The sequence below is a fragment of the Nomascus leucogenys genome, chromosome 6 (assembly GCF_006542625.1).
Source record: "Nomascus leucogenys isolate Asia chromosome 6, Asia_NLE_v1, whole genome shotgun sequence".
NCBI lineage: Eukaryota > Metazoa > Chordata > Mammalia > Primates > Hylobatidae > Nomascus > Nomascus leucogenys.
Window position 1 is genome coordinate 38020916 of NC_044386.1, and position 16958 is coordinate 38037873.

General features: G+C 36.5%; 1 protein-coding gene across 2 annotated transcripts in view; it reads right to left on the reverse strand.

Annotated features, from left to right (window-relative positions):
* C6 (complement C6) overlaps positions 1 to 16958 on the reverse strand; it is a 115615-nt gene that overhangs the window by 26310 nt on the left and 72347 nt on the right. For both annotated transcript variants that reach the window (XM_003274386.3, XM_003274387.3), the window contains exons 7-9: positions 13773 to 13973; positions 8893 to 9133; positions 4626 to 4748 (exon numbers count right to left, since the gene is read on the reverse strand). In XM_003274386.3, coding sequence (XP_003274434.1) covers positions 4626 to 4748; positions 8893 to 9133; positions 13773 to 13973 — 565 coding nt within the window. The remainder of the gene's footprint in view (positions 1 to 4625; positions 4749 to 8892; positions 9134 to 13772; positions 13974 to 16958) is intronic.

The window sequence follows — 16958 nt, forward strand, 5'->3', positions numbered from 1 at the left end:
AATGTGTATTATGAAAAAAACAATGCATGGCTTTCAAATATTTTTGCACAAAAATAAACTCATACTAACTTATCATAACATAGCTGAATAGGATCAAGTTTGAGGCACAAAGAGGGATAAGACATCAGTTTGAAAACAGTCCCTATCAGAGCAACTTGAAATTTGCTAAAATAGAAGTAAGACCAAACATCAAATTTATGGTAAAGCTTGGGTGGAAGAATGGTGAAATCACTGATGCCTTAGGAAAAGTTTATGGGGACAATACTTCAAGGCAATAATCAGTTTACAGATTCATAACTCATTTTAGGAAGGGAAGAAATAATGTTGAAGAGAAAACTCCTAGCAGTAGACCATCTACATGAACTTGTGAGGAAAAAATTTACCTTATTCCTGCCCTAATTGAAGAGGACTGATGATTAACAGTGGGAACAAGAGCCAAAACTGTAGAAATCTTAATTAGTTTAGTTTACACAATCATAACTGAAAAATTAAAGATGAGCAAACTTTCCACTCAATAGCTGCCAAAACTATTGTCTCCAGATCAGCTGCAGACAAGAGCAGAGCTTTCAATAAAAATTTTAAACATGTAGGATCAGATCCTCAAGCACTTTTAAAAAAGAAATGTACACAGGAGATGAAAAATGGATTTACTCCTATGGTCCTGAAGACAAAGCACAATCAAAGTAATGGCTACCAAGAGGTGGAAGTGGGCCAGCCAGAGCAAAAATGACCTAGTCAAGAGCAAAGGTCATGGAAATAGTTTTGTGGGATGCTCAAGGCATTTTGCTTGTTGATTTTCTGGAGGGTCAAAGAATAATAACATCTTCTTATGAGAGTATTTTGAGACAGCCAAACTTTTAGCAGAAAAATGCCCAGGAAAGCTTTACCAGAGGCATCTTCTCTACTGTGACAATGCTCCTACTCATTCCTCTAATCAAACAAGGGCAATTTTTTAGATGAGAAATTATTATTCACCTTACAGTCTTTCTTTGACTCCGACTTCTTTGTTTTCTAATCTTAAAAATATCTTTAAAGGGCACCCTTTTTTCAGTTATTAATGTGAAGAAGATTGCATTGACACAGTTAAATTCCTAGGACCCTCAGTTCTTTACAGATGGACTAAATGGCTGGCATCATCACTAACAAATGTGTCTTGAACTTGATGAAACTTATGTTGATAAATAAAGTTTGTATTTTCTATTTTTATCTTTTGCTTCCAGTTCCCTGTGAACTTTTTGAAGTCCTGTCATGTACATTTAATCTTCTCAAGTAGTAGGATGGGAATGGCAAGCCTTGTAGAGAATCTTTTGTATCCAACATGGCACCCAAGCAAGTAGTTCCTTAGTAGTCTCAAGGCCCTCACATTTCACTGTGATGTAGAGAAAACAGACAGGGGTTCCCTAAAGCCTGAAGAAGGTGAGGAAGTCTTGAGAAAGAGTGGTAGACAAAAAATAGCCTGGCCTTTTTGTGAGGCAGATTCAAAGGATACGGATCTAGTAACCAAAAGCCAAGGCAGGACCATCGACATTGGCAATAGGTGCCAGTGCATAATTGTGAGAACCAGAGGAGGCAAATGACGTATCAGATGAGGCTAGCCAAGGCAAAGAGAAACATGCTAACAAAGGTCTCATTCTCCCTGTGACTCTAGGATACTATCGGACCACACTTCCCCAACACATATGCATATGCGTATGCATGTGCATGCGTACACACACACATACCCCCCCCCACACACAGGCACACACACACATGCGCTCTTAAATTATCCCTGACAAGCAGCAAAGGAGAAAGCTGAGGGAATCCTGAGTTTGACTGAAAATTGAAAGCTGAAACCCAGACGGCTGGGTTACATTACACTGGCAATTTTATACTTTTTACCACTTAGAAGAAATAGGAATTTGAGAGTATATTAGTTCATTCTTTCATTGCAATAAAGAACTACCTGAGACTGGGTAATTTATAAAGAAAAGAGGTTTAATTGGGTCACCATTCCACAGGCTGTACAGGAAGCCTGGCAGGGGAGGCCTCAGGAAACTTGCAATCATGGCAGAAGGGGAAGAGGAAGGAGTCACGTCCTACATGACTGGAGTAGTAGGAGGAGGGTGAAGGGGAAAGTGCTGCATACTTTTAAACAACCAGATCTCGTAAGAACTCATTATCACGAGAACAGCAGGGAAGAAGTCTGTCCCAGTGATCCAGTCACCTCCCACCAGACCCCTCCTCCAACATTGGGGATTACAATTCGAAATGAGATATGGGAGGGGATACAAATCCAAACAGTATCAGAAAGCTATGTTAAGTTCCATTAAAATATCCTAGCTTTGAACATCTGAATTATTCCAATTGGCTTTTTATTCATCTCTTTGTTGCATGGATTTTATAGTTGAGTAGTTTTTTCCCAGTAGTACTTAATAATGTATTTCTAGAATTTGTCTTGAAGTTGCATATTTGAACAATATTTCCAATGTATATAATCTAGAAAAAATTCTTCCTTTATTTCAGAGACATATTCTTATATAGCATTTTTTAAAAATACAGTTTTTCTATTTCATTTACTGGGATCTCTTTTTCACGGATACTAATTTTCACATATTAAATTACATTTGTCATTCCATTTCCATCAAATTTTCTTTAATATCTAAATGTTTTTCCGTGTTGAGATTACTTGATATCTTTCTTGTATGTGATTAATTTTATTAATTTTATTTTTAAAGAATTATATTTTGTCCTTGCATTGTACAATTTATTTATAATTATAATGATTATGTTTCTCAATGTTTGTTTTTGTACCATAGCTTTGAAATCTGTTTTAATTAATTCTTGTATTTAATCTGTCTATCTCTGAGTTCTTGATTTATTGAACTCATATTCTTATTAAATTATTCTACTACGTGATAAACTGATATAGAATCTGTATTTATATTTTGGTTAATATTACCAGATTATTTGCTTTGCATGCTATATGCCTTTGTGCCCTCTTTTTCTTCTTTGCTATAAGGAATGTGCAGTTGTCAAGCTGGTTCTTCTCAATTTGCTTATGCATAACAGTCATGTGTATGTAGACCATCTACCTGTTCTGATACTATATTTAAAATTGTCTATTTATTATTATAGTAAATATTATATTTTATTTGTTTCTCGTCTGTCTTCTCCATGAGAAGGTAAGCTTCAAATTTGGGAATGTCTGTGATTCTGCTTCCCTTTATTCTAAGTAGTCAAGCAAAATAAGGAAACAGAATTTTACAGAGAGGAAGGAGTTATTTGTAATGGCAAGGCATAGGAGAGAGCATGACTTGTTTAGGAGGCTGCATAAAGTTTAGCTGTGCAGAGAAGGACAGGAACTTATGCTTAAGGCCATGTGAAACCTGACATGTTCCAAGTATGAAGGTTTCATGAATAAGATTTTCCATAGAGAAGATTCCTCTCATTAAAACTTGTAGAGTAGACTGGAATAAAACAGACTACAAGCAGGAAGACCACTTAGGGGGCTTTTGAAATAATCCAGGTTGGAAATACTGAATGGAGGTTTTGCCTTCCATGGAAGGTTTTATATCCATGGAAATAAAAAGAGGAAGACAACTTGCAGAGACATTCAGGAGGTAGAATGAATTGTGCATGGTTACTTATTAGATATAGAAAAAGGGTAGAATCCAAGACAACAGCCAGGTTTCTCGCTTGGCTGACTTAGTTGATGGTGATGCCATCATGAAGCCTGGGACTGCTGAAGGAGAGGAAAGGTGAAAGGAGCCAACCACTGCTGGTCACTCTGCAAGGCTCCTTATAAACATCATGTCACTTAGTCTTCACAACAGTCCTATTAGGCTATAAAGTAAAGGCTATGCTATTAGATATGAGTGAGAACCAACAGCAGCAGGGAGAGAATACCTGAAGCATTGTTGCCTAGAGACTTTCTGGTAGAGATGTTTAGTGGACAGTAGGTGTCTGGAGTTCAGAAGGGATGTCTGGGCTGGGGACTGGGATAGAAGAGTGAAAGCCTATTGGGATTGGGGATTGGGATAGAAGAGTGAAAGCAGTGGCTAAAATTGGGAAGGAGTAAGATCATTCTGCAAAACATAACTTGTATCCTCTTTTTTCAGTATTCTTTTGCCTAGATTTTCTTTCTCACTCTTTCCATTTGCCAAAGTCTTCAGCCATTTTTAATGCATGGCCCCAAAATAATTCTTTTCACAAAATCTGATGTATTTCAATCCCAGGATTTTCTTCTGCCCATAGTCCTTTATAGCCTTTTAGAAACTATACCTCTCTTACACCCTTGCCAGTCTGTATTTTTAATAGATGTTGATATGTTTCTTTACTTTGTAAGGTCCTGGTTCACAGCCGTATGCACTTCACAATGCCTAATATTGAGTTCTGTCCATGAGCAAAATCAATAAATTATTCATTAAACAACCTAAGTATGAGATAAAGAAAACCTTAACAATTTCCTTTTTAGGTAATTCTAACGGTATTTTATTTGTATCCCCTCTTCCAACACACAGGGTTCCAAGGCAGAGAAATGAAATAAATGAAAAGCTAAAAATAGCACAGTCACATCCAATATGGTCTGTAAATGACAGCCAGGCTCAGGGCACACCAGATAAGCTGCTAAGAGAGAGTACTGTTACCTTCATGTTTCTCTGACAGCTTGTTGGTGGTGCACCTATGTTCCACTTTTGTTTTCTTAACAAATAAAACACGTTTCTTTGTTTCAATCCGGACACAGTGTTTGGCTTCTTCCTCGGTTAAACCTAGGAGATGAAGTGCAAACAAAAACCACTGAGAATGCACCATTGACAATTCAAAAAGGAACATGATGCTCTGGTCACTTTGGATCTACAGATACTTTATATTAGCCCCTCTCTTCCCCAATCCCCATAAACTTAAGTGACAGCTCAAGTTAGCTTTACCTATAGCTTTACCAATCCTGCATGGGCCCAGAGATGGTCCTGAAAAGAAGAGTCCCGTGAGTGCCCATCATCTCCCCTTTCAACACTGACCCTCAGAAGCACATATGAGCCATTGTGGCCCTTCCCATGGGGATGGTGATGTCCTGTCCCTGTAGCCTGCCACTTGTTGCCACTCAACACAATGGAGCTCTAGGCTTTCCCTTTCTATTGGCCACTGCACTGCGTAGCCCTGCAAATCAAAAGATTATGACATGCTCTGATCTGTTCTCTACTCTAAGACCTACTTTCTGGGCCACTGCTGATTCTGTGAGACCTGAGTCCACTTCAATTGCTTCCCTGTTTGTCACCTAAAATGCAAATCTTCTTGGCCATGCTTCTTCCCTGAACACTCATTCTCATACCTCTCTGGGCTTCTTCTCCTTAACTCACCTGCGCACTCAGCCCCTACCTTCAAATCCTTTTTATTGTAGTCTCAGAAATTCTGACTTCCTGACCTATGAATTATTTTCAAACTCCTCCTTGGCTATTCTATCTCTCCATGTTAATTCAAGCCTGCACTTGATACTGTTTCCACTGTCATCTCCAGCAGAAGTTCAAAAGGCAATATTCTCACCCCATTCATGTATGGGAATTGGGAATGATATCTTCCTAGTTTCTCACTGCTGCTTTCATTGGATGACTCCCCATGGTCTTATAACCTGTGAAAACCTTGATGCTCTGAGGCTCAGCCATCTGGTTTTAATACCTTTAGTCCTCATTATTCTCCTTTATCAAACTCTCTAGCATGATTTGTTGAAGATTTGGGCATCTGAACCACTCCCACCACAGTCCTGTGATCATTCTCAATGGCCTCAGAATCTGTGTGTTAGTGGAAGAGTGCAGGGAAACAGATCTAGTATTTTTGTAGGCTGAGTACTACTGGGGTAATTGAGGGAAATCAACATTTTCTTTTTCTTAACAGCTTCCCAAGGCACCTGACTCACTGCTGGAAACATCAAAACTAAAATCCAGGTCTTTTGATGTTTAGTTAAAATTTGCCTTGCAGAATACGAGCACGTGAGAAGTAAAGCTGTTAATATAAGCTCTTAAGCACCTAAAAGCAAAGTACGTTATCAAATACTAGTATTTGGAGTTGCAGGTCATAATAGGCAGGGATGGGTGTTTTTAGAGCTTGAGGTTCTGATTAGGTGTGATATTGAAATGGAAATCTGAAGGCATAGATCGCTGAGAAATAGGCTGGGTAGATGTGAACTGGGCCTGTCTACCTCATTTTTTGTGACAGTTTTGAAGCGATGCATTGTTATTTGGGAGTAAAAAATTCTTGGTTTGAAGCCCTCATGTTTAGTTTGCATATTCAACCCTAACAAAAAGATGGTTGTTTCAGTCTGGTTGAACAAATATAATTCATTTTTCTTCTAGTAGGATTGTTTTTATAAGTGGGTTAGTCAAATATTTAGGCCATACTAGGAAGGTAATGTATTTATAGTGCATGACTCCTTTTCTTAATCATTCTTTAGGTTCTTATTATTTATAAGTAATAATTAAATTGGATGTGTCCAGTTAATTAACTATAACATAATGAATTAACTATAAACTTAATTTCATTTTTGAGGGCTACAGATGAAATCTTTGAAGATTTGAATGATGAATATTTTTTATGACATTGGTCATGCAGTGATTAAAATATCTGGACTTTATCAATGAATTTCTGTGCAACCTTTTTCTTCCCTGCAGTATGTCCAGTTTTTTGCTGCTGGACCTCTATCTATATGAACTAACAAGCTACTTGATACTGCAGTACCTAGTCTCTTAAACCTGAGTGTTCCTCTGCTGTGGGGTGCAGGAATGAGTATTTCAGTAATGTCTTTAGCTACCCTGATGCGTAAAAGACAAGAGTGTTAGTTGAAAATTTCGTATTAGTAAGTAGTGTGGTGAATAATTTTTAACCTCCAATTCAGTGTAGAAGATGACTTCCCAACAAAAGGAGTTTAAAATTATCCTCTTGCAAATTATGATATTTTTATTGTTTGATGTTTTCACTGTGTTTATGAAACTCTTTTCACCTTGCATACTGAAGCAATGCCAACTTTTATTCAAGGTTTTAACTTGACTATGGGACATTGAACAATAGAGAAATAAATCAATGCATGCAAATAAAAGGCAATTTAATTTTGTTTTCTTTTTCTTGAGGGAAAGAAAGTACTATGAAATATTCAAGTCATTTTTCAGAAATTAACAACAGGTGATATAATTCTTATTGGATAAAGCATACAAAAATTAAATCTATACTTCAGTTTCATGTTATGCTGAGGTAAAGGGAGACAGAATAGGAGGAAAGAAAAGGGAAGAGGCCAGAATATATATTTATCTAGAGAGTTGGGAAAGCCAGGTAAGCACATGAACTGGAGAACTTCATTTTCTTGAGAAGTCATTTCTGCCTGGGTGTGCTTCATTTTAACCACAATTAAAATTTTACAGATAAATTATTACATATAAACTTATTGAGTATAAGAATATCGAATACATCTTACTGAGAGCTTGTTTGGATGTTCCAGCGGGGGAGTGCAGCTACTCATATACCCTTAACCTAAGACCAGTCCTCCTCTGTTGGAGGTGGTCATCCTCTTTGACTGAGCATGCAGCTTTGGAGGGACACACATAAAGTGGTGAGGGAGGAAGGGGACACCCACCTAGCCAGCCAGATCAGCCAAATCAACCCTGGCGATCAATGAAGTGACAGATGTCACAGCTAGATCATCCTCACATCCAGAATACATCTTACTGAATATATACACACACATACATATGCATATATAGACACACTGTCAATACATATATACAGTGTATGTGTGTGTATGTATGTACTGTGTGCGTGCATGTATATATGGATATGCATGGGTATTTATTTTGAATTTCCTATCACATCCCAAACTCCTTTTCCTTCCTTCGTTATATGTAACTGTCAGTCTCCACCTCTACAGAGAAAGAGATGGAATGTGAGAAGGTTTCTGTAGGAAAGTATAACTCATCACTCTTCATTTTGGTTATGGGGCTTTGACTCTTTAAAGGATGAATAGTTGATTAAAGATTCACTCAGTTCTTAACTGACCTGATCCCTAAGCATCTAGGGGCTCTGCTCTGAATGCACGAGGATTATACTCATCAAGTGGGAAATTATTGTCTGGGCTATAGCAGAAGTGACCAGAATAATTTCATCTGAGGGTGAGACAAAACCAAGTCAAAGAGCAGAGATTTCCCCTAATTACTTTTGCTCAGCATTAGTGTTGATAGTATTTGCAGTAGCAGAAGACATCAAATTCACATGCAAGAGTTGCTCCAGTGGAAAAGATAACTGAAAGGAAACATAAAGCATGCAGGCAGTGTGGAAAGCCTACAATAACACAAATCTTTTGCATTTAGTTTCAGGTTTCATTGCCAGTAGGTGCTCATCTGGCCCACTCTAGCTTAGTCGCTTGTCAAGTTTCTAAGTTTTCTTTCATCATATGTTTCATCTTGGCTTTTAGTTAAAATTATTACAAGAAAAAATTGCTATTTAATTCATTATAAGGTATTGCTTTATGAAATTATATCCTATAAAAATGTTATTCATAAATTATATTTTAGAATTTAGTGCCAGTACAAACTTTTGTTTCCCTTGAGATATTGGCATGCATCTTCCTCTTTGGGTAACCACTACTGTGTAAGCTTATGATGTTCCCAGATGTTAGGAAATTTAGAGACAAATATGATACCTAAAGTCACAGTGGTTAAGCATACTTATTTTTCTTTATTTTTTGGTCTTAGTTTTCTATTTTTGTTTTATTTATTTGAATGTGTATGTTTTTTTATCATTCTTCATATCATTTTGGAAATAAAGCAGGATCTAAATAAAGTCAAAGCAGAATAATTAAAATGATAGAGTAAGAGAAAAATGTACCACATGCTATCATACCAGTTAAAAAGAGTGAAGACTGAAGAAAGTTACCTGAGTTCTTTAGTTCCTCACTGCTAAACTGATAAAGGAGGTCATACATTCCTCCCAGGGAGCCAGAGGTGAAGTAATGAGTCCCAAAGTCATCAAATATTCGGCTGTACAAAGCAGAGTTGTATTCTAGAGGCAAATGGTTAAGCGCTTTCAAAAAGACATCAGAAGGGTGCAGATCTTTAGCTTTCGTTGTGAAGTTTAAGACTTTCATCACTTTATGGATCCTAATAAAACTAGAATCCTAAATGGAAGAAAGAAGTAAAAAGATGATTAAAGGTAATGAAAGTTTGAAGTACCAAGCATTTAAATGTCATTGATTTATCATTAGTTTCATTCCCACCATAGTATTACAATAATTCTCCCTCTCTATTGCATGTTCTCACATACGAAATTATAATTTTCATTTTGCTTGCCAATACCAATGTCCAATGTGCAAAACAGATAAGATTATCTCAATAATGTAAACTGTGTAATGGGGACACGTGTTCTCTAAGAAAGAAGAAATCAGTGATCAAAAAAGTCATCTTTCTCTCCTGATTGCCAATCATGGCTGCATTTCTACTGAGTTTTTATTTAGAATATTTGCTAATGTGAATAATTGAAAAAGAATTGTGTGCATTTTGAACTGGAAGTTATGCAACTGAGATGGAGGTTATGCAAGTGAGATTCAAGTTACAGCTTTGTCATTCTGGAAAAAGCGTTTCGATTCTCTAGACTTCAGTTGTCAAATGGTAAGATGAGGGCTTGCACCTGGTAACACTTCACACCTCCTTTCAACTCCAAAATGCTGATTCTAAATTACTTAGTGGGTGAAATTAAGTAAAATTATTTATATTCTCTCTCCTCTACCCATATGCAGAAATATATGAGATTATTTTGTTTACAAACTTATTTATTTACCATTTCTTTTTGTGTCAGTTTAATTGAGAATTAGCTGGTCGATATTATGCTTAAAATCTCATTTCCTCAGATGATTTTTCTACATAGCCACTGAGGTTTATAAGTGTATTTATGTATATTGTTTTAAAAAATTTTTATATACTTTATCTGATCTCTAAATTTTAACAAATTGTAATAATAGTAACAGAGTAAGGACCATATTTTAGCAAAATAATGTATTATAACTGTTAATTATTAACCATATTCGTCTTTGCTATAAGTATGGCTCAAGGTGGCTGCTGACACAAAAGAAAAAAAATAATCCCAAGGATTGAAAAAGAATCAGCACTAATCTTCCTTCTCTCTTTCCTTTTCCCTGTCCCTCTCTTCCTTCATTCTACCTTCTGGCCTGCTATACATTTATTGCCTACCTATCTGAGATGCTGTAGATACAGAAGTGAAGAAGGCAGACAAAGTTTGTGCCTTTGTGGAACTTCCATTTTAGGAAGTGCTCATTAATTCTATTTTTAAGTTTAATACTTGAATTTTGTCATAGAACCATAGTTTTCAAAAGTTGGAGAGCCCTTGTACTTTTAATAAAAAGCACACTCACTCCCTGAGTATCTGAAGTGCCCGTTCTGGAAGGTTCAAAATTTCCAGGTTGCTTTAAGTTCTCAGTCATGGAAAATACAAGTTAAACTTTGGTAGCTCAACTTAGCACCACAATCACCTCCATGGTGTTCTACTTGCTGGTTCATGATACCTGAAACTGGCTATTTTAGATTAAAAAATACATTACTATAGGTTATTAAACCACATATAATCTATTTCAACAATGTGTGAGGTCTTGCTTTATTTAATAATATTGTTGTGGTTTCAGTTTTGTAAAGTATATCAGGAAAGTACTGAACCTGACTGAGTTACCTGGTATTTTGCTTGGAAACAGACTGTTTGTCCAACAAATGTCTCGTTTGATCTGTGATTGACGAAACAACTAAAGCTTTATGCTCTACTGAAAGGCTTGGATTGATTTTCAGTTTTGTGGTATCTTGTTTTCTCTACTTGAAGACTAAGAGAGGCTTCGGTAGTATTTTCTTTTTTCTTTTTCTTTTTCTTTTTCTTTCTTTCTTTTTTTTTTTGTGAGATGGAGTCTAGCTCTGTCACCCAGGCTTGAGTGCAGTGGTGCCATCTTGGCTCATTGCAACTTTTGCCTCCTGGGTTCAAGCGATTCTCCTGCCTCAGCCTCTCAAGTAGCTGGGACCACAGGCCCCCACCATATCTGGCAAATTTTTGTATTTTTAGTAGATACAGGGTTTCATTATGTTGGTCAGGCTGGCCTCAAACTCCTGACCTCAGGTGATCTGCCTACCTCAGTCCCCCAAAGCACTGGGATTACAGGCATGAGCCACTGCGCCCAGCCTCATTTCCTATTTAGACTGAAATTCCTTAATTCTGTTCAGACCTAATCAAAGATGACAGTAATGATGTTGGATTAAACTACATGAGGCTAACAATTTTTTTGTTGTTGTTGTTGCTCTGTCGCCCAGGCTGGAGTAAAGTGGTGCGATCTCAGCTCACTGCAACCTCTGCCTCCCTGGTTCAAGTGATTCTCCTGTGTCAGCCTCCTGAGTAGCTGGGATCACAGGCACACATCGCCACGCCTGGCTAAGTTTTTGTATTTTAGTAGAGATGAAGTTTCACCGTGTTGCCCAGGCTAGTCTTGAACTCCTGAGCTCAGGCAATCTGCCCGCCTTGGCCTCCCAAAGTGCTAGGATTACAGGCATGAGCCACCATCCCCGGCGATGCTAAAAATTTTGTAAATCAAAAATGGTTGAATAACAGTAGTTTAATATGTTCCAACCTGATATTGTAAATAGCTCTAAATTTTTTCACTTTGGGACAGACTATTAGGAGATCAAACAATAGCTGTTTATCTACATATAAGGGTTTTACAAATGTTCTCTAGCATATTTGAAATACATATAAATCACATATGTGAAGCAAGACATAGGACTGTACCTATGTCTCATACAAACATGTCTATCTCCATTCATCTTTGACTATGTTTATAAGCAGTTATTTCCAATCCTGCATGCTATATTATACTGAGCTAGGAAGCCAAAAATAATAAAGGCCATATTCCCACGCCCAATCCCAGGTATTCTGAATCAGTAGATTAAGGAAAGTGCTAGAGATGTGTATTTTTACTTACAAGAAATTCTGATACTATCTTGTCTTACAAAGATATTTTGTTAAGTTTGGAGGGCACTATAGGACCCACAGCCCATTCTAAACTAAATTTTATATATATATATAAAATATATATGTTATATATAATTTACACATAAAATGAATCTATTTCATTGTCATTTTTACATGTCCATATCACCAGAACTGTATTGTTTCCGTATTTTGCTAAAATTATGAATAAATAAATGAATGAATAAAGAGTCGAATATCTTGAAGTGTTATGCAATGAATAAGAAAAGTAAGCAAAAATAAGACAAACTGATTTCAGTTCCCAACTCTAGCATTTATTTACTGTAAGATCACTGGAAGTCACTCAGCTTCTTGGACTTTAGTTAGTGCCTGACTCATGGTAGGTATTTGATAAATGTTTATTGAATTAACAATGCATATATGAATTTCAATCTATTCATCTGCAAAATGATGTTTAAATATTGACTCTGATAATCTCTTACAATTTTTTTGAGGATAAATGAAATACTTGGGAAAATTATCCATACAGTGCTTTAGGTCTTATATTTATGTAAGTGCATAAATGGTTGACTAAATAAAAGTAGAAGAGCAATACGATAAAAGTAGGAGCAACCGTAATATGGTGGCCTCCAGTTGCTGATCTCATTAACTCTAACATTGGTACCTCTATCTCCTCCCTCTGTAGTTCCATGATTCAGGGCTCATTCTCCTCATTCATCTCTTGGGAAAGAGCAAATGCTACTTAGAGTGGTGGTTGTAGTGAGCAATAGAGAGTATTTTAAAATATCTTTGTAAATGTCTAAAAATTTCAGATAGAAATCTGTCTTCTAAATCATTTAAGCACTGTGAGACATATCTAAGAGATTTAAAATGAAAACAATAGGAGAAAAAGGAACATACGAAGAATAATTAACAGGGGAAGCTGTAGCTTTGTATATTAAAAGGGTTCTCTAAGTCCCTGGCAAGATTAACAGGAAAAGTCCAATACTTAGACATACCCTAAGTTCCAAGTGCAAAAAAAAATTGTAACTTTTCAAGCAGGGAAAAGAAAATGAAAAAATTTGCTGTGAATGTGATTTTTCTTATACAGCAATGGAAATTAGAAGACAGTTGAATAACATCTACTATCAAGAGAAGAAGATTATGATACAGTCAGGATATTCTTTATATTTATTGCTCAGGGAAAAGGCAGTCAATGTTAGATACAAAAGATTTAGCAAATCTACCTTGCAAGTGTCCTATATGAGGAAAATAAAAAAAAAAAACAAAAAAGGCAACTGAATGAGAACAGGGATCTCAAGAAAAGGAATATAAGAGGAAAAAAATGGAGATAGGTAAATGTGTGTGTGTTTACATAAATGTAGCAAAATACACATTTTGTTATATTTTATATATGTATTTGTATATGTGTACAAATATATGCATCTGTACAAATATGTATATAAAATATAACAAAAATATAAAATACAGATTGTCATATTACATGAAAGGCCAAAGTTCTGTTATATGGAGTTTATAAGAAGCACACCTAAAACAATATGAAAAAGTGAAGATAAAAAACATAACAATAACAGTCAAATGCATGCAAAATGGAACCATTAATATACATAATATTTCTATAACTTTTGAAGTGAGATATAACAAAAATAGGAAAATTATTTAAATCTGTATTGGAAGTCATACTGGTACAATATCAAAACTCTCCCCTTCTTATTGCATGATTACTGGAATTAGTGTTAATTTTCAAGAAAGAATAAAAGGTTGGAAACCATTTTTGATACCTTTTTGTGAGAGGCTTGAATGGCTTGTTTGAAGGCAGAATTATGGTTGATATTTTCACTTCTCTTTGAGGAATAAAAAATTGGTACGCTGAAAGAGCTCCCGTCCTGACTTGAGTATGAACCGTGTTGATTTTCACTGTGTCCAAGAGAAGTTAAATCCTTGTAGAAATCTGTTTTCAAGTCATCTTCTGCAGTTTGTACCTAGAGAAAAATCCATGTAAAATAAAACATTATTTAGGAAATACTGGAGTGACTTGTGGATATCTAACGAAATGATGATTTATTTATTTATGCACTCAGCCAGTATTTATTGATGACACATTTTGCTAGAGAACAAAGAATAGTGTCATTTCCTGCACTGAGGGGTTAATAGTTTAGTTAGAGAGAGATAATCACCAACACTTAATGAGGTAAGTATTGTGTGACCAGTGGAATCCCACAGGAAATATAAGACCCTGAGAGGCAATATCAGGAAACCCTCCCTCAAGGAAATGCCACCTAAGCTGAGACTTAACAGGGTGATAAACAATGAAGGTTATTTTTAGCATGTCTGTGATTTTGATGCAGTGTGCAGTCTAAGATACTTTTCAGTTCTGACAACTGGGCTTGTTCTTTATAACCAAGTCCCACCTTGTTTTATACTTTTTCAAGAGATGAATCCGACTTCAGGATCAGTTTCTGAGGTTGGGTTCCCATTGCCTGCTACCAAGCCCCCAGTGCTGATCAACTCTTGATTGACCTTTGTGTTAGTCATTACGCTGTTTACAACTACTCTAGTCTCTTTCTGGGCACATAAAAAGCATGCATTTCCCTACTCTCTTTGGCCAATAAAATGTAAATATAAATGGTATCTGTCACTTTAAGAGTTGATGGGCAATATGTCACTTCCCCCCCGCTTTTTATTTTTTTTTTTGCAATTCATCATCACACCAGTCAGGATGTGTCAGAGCAGAATCCCTTAAGTCCCTTGCTTTCTAAGTGACTATTATCAGTGGAACGTACAGTATGAGTGACACTGTTTTAAGACACTGATATCTTAGTATTGATATTGCAGTGTAACCTACCTTGTCTTGATTAAAATGCTATGTCTGGTGTCTATATTCCATCATCTGTCCTGTAGTTTTTCTAAGGTCTTCTAACTCCCTGCCCAGTTGCCTTCTCTTCCCTTCATGAGCCTCTTTAATCTTTGTGTACCAGCCAGCCCATTATTTCATCTATCTTCATAAGCTACAAAACTACAAAAGAAGGGAAGCGAGATGCCTGCTGAATTTCTCCTCCTCTATTGTTTTCAATAAGGTATAGCTTAGGTTTGCATAACTGTCTGCTAAAAGCATGCCTAAAGAATGAAGTTATACAGAGATCAGTTAAAAGAAAACCAATAGCTCGTGACCTCGACTCTAGTCATTCCCAAATTTTTGTTTGAAGAGATACCACTATGACCTTCTTCAGCAATATCACTATGACTTCAGCCATATATCACTATGACTTCAACCATACCACTATGGCATAGAGTTAAAGATTAGCTCAGGTAGCTTCATAAGGTTGGACAAGTCTTAGAGCTACATTGATAAGGAAATGAGTTTAATCTGCTGTAAAAGAATTTTCAGGCTGTATTTCCTCATATAACTTGTTATTCTGGCTTGCGTTATCAAGCTTTGTGGGTTATCCCGGTGATCTGTTAGTAAATGTTTAACAACTAGCTCTCTGGGAAGGGGAAGAAAGCCCTGATTTACTATAGCATTTTCCTTTTCCACTGTGTATATATTCCTACCATGGCTGATTTCAAGCTACCTATGTGATGCCCTGAATTCATATTGGGAAGAGATGCACAGTGGCAAATTACAAAGTATTTTCATAATGCAGATCCAATAGATGTAAATAACCCCAAAAGCATGGATAATGGTAAAATGCAGCCAAATAATTGAAAAGTGACCAATTTTGAGTAATTATAATCTTTGTTTTTAATGTGTTTACCTGTGAGATAATATATTTGATATTTAATAATGGCTGTGTTTTGACCAACAAATATATGAAAAAATGCTCATCATCAATAATCATCAGAGAAATGCAAATCAAAGCCACAATGAGATGCCAGCTCACACCAGTCAGGATGACTAGTATTAAAAAGTCAAAAAAACAACAGATGTTGGCAAGGCTGTGGAGAAAAGGAATGCTAATACACTGTTGGTGGGAATGTAAATTAGTTCAGCCACTGTGAAAAGCAGTTTGGATATTTCTCAAAGAACTTAAAACAGAACCACCATTTGACCCAGCAATCTCATTCCTGGGTACATATCCAAAAGAAAACAAATTGTTCTACCAAAAAGACACATGCACTTGCATGTTTATCGCAGTACTATTCACAATAGCAAAGACATAGAATTAACCTAGGTGCCAATCAGCAGTGGATTGGATAAAGATAATGTGGTACATATGTGCCATGGAATACTAGCAGCCATAAAAAAGAATGAAATCATGTCCTTTGCAGCAACATGGATACAGCTGGAGACCATTATCCTAAGCAAATTAACACAGGAACAGAAAAACAAATACTACATGTTTTCCCTTATAAGTGAGAGCTAAACATCGGGTACTCATGGACGTAAAGATGGCAACAACAGACACTGGGGTCTACTAGAGGGGGAAGGGAGGGAGAAGGGCAAAAGTTGAAAAACTGTTGGGTACTCTGCTCAATACCTGGGTAAAGGGATCATTTGTACCCCCAACCTCAGCATCACACAATAAAGCCAGGTGACAAACTTGCACATGTATTCCCTGAATCTAAAATGAAAGTTGAAAAAGAAAAAAAAAGTCTGTGTTTCACAATTGGATTCCAAACTTCCTGAAAAGTTAACCGTTGACTCTTGTGAACTCAAAGAGCTGGCTCCAGCACATCATTGTCTAACTTCATGGGGGATACATTTTAACTGATAGTTTATGAAGGTGCTCAGACTTTTAACCCACTGCCTGGATTTTTACTGTCTTTCTTGATAAACTACAAATGTCTCATCTAACATAGGCCGCCCCCGACTATAAGAGCCAGAAGCCAGGAGTTCTTATTTTTCTGTGCCATTTATTTGCTGTATAACTCTGAGAAAGTTGTTTAACTTCAATAAGCCTAAATTTTCTTTTCTTTTTTTTTTTTTTTGAGAGAGAGTCTCACTCTGTCGCCCAGGCTGGAGTGCA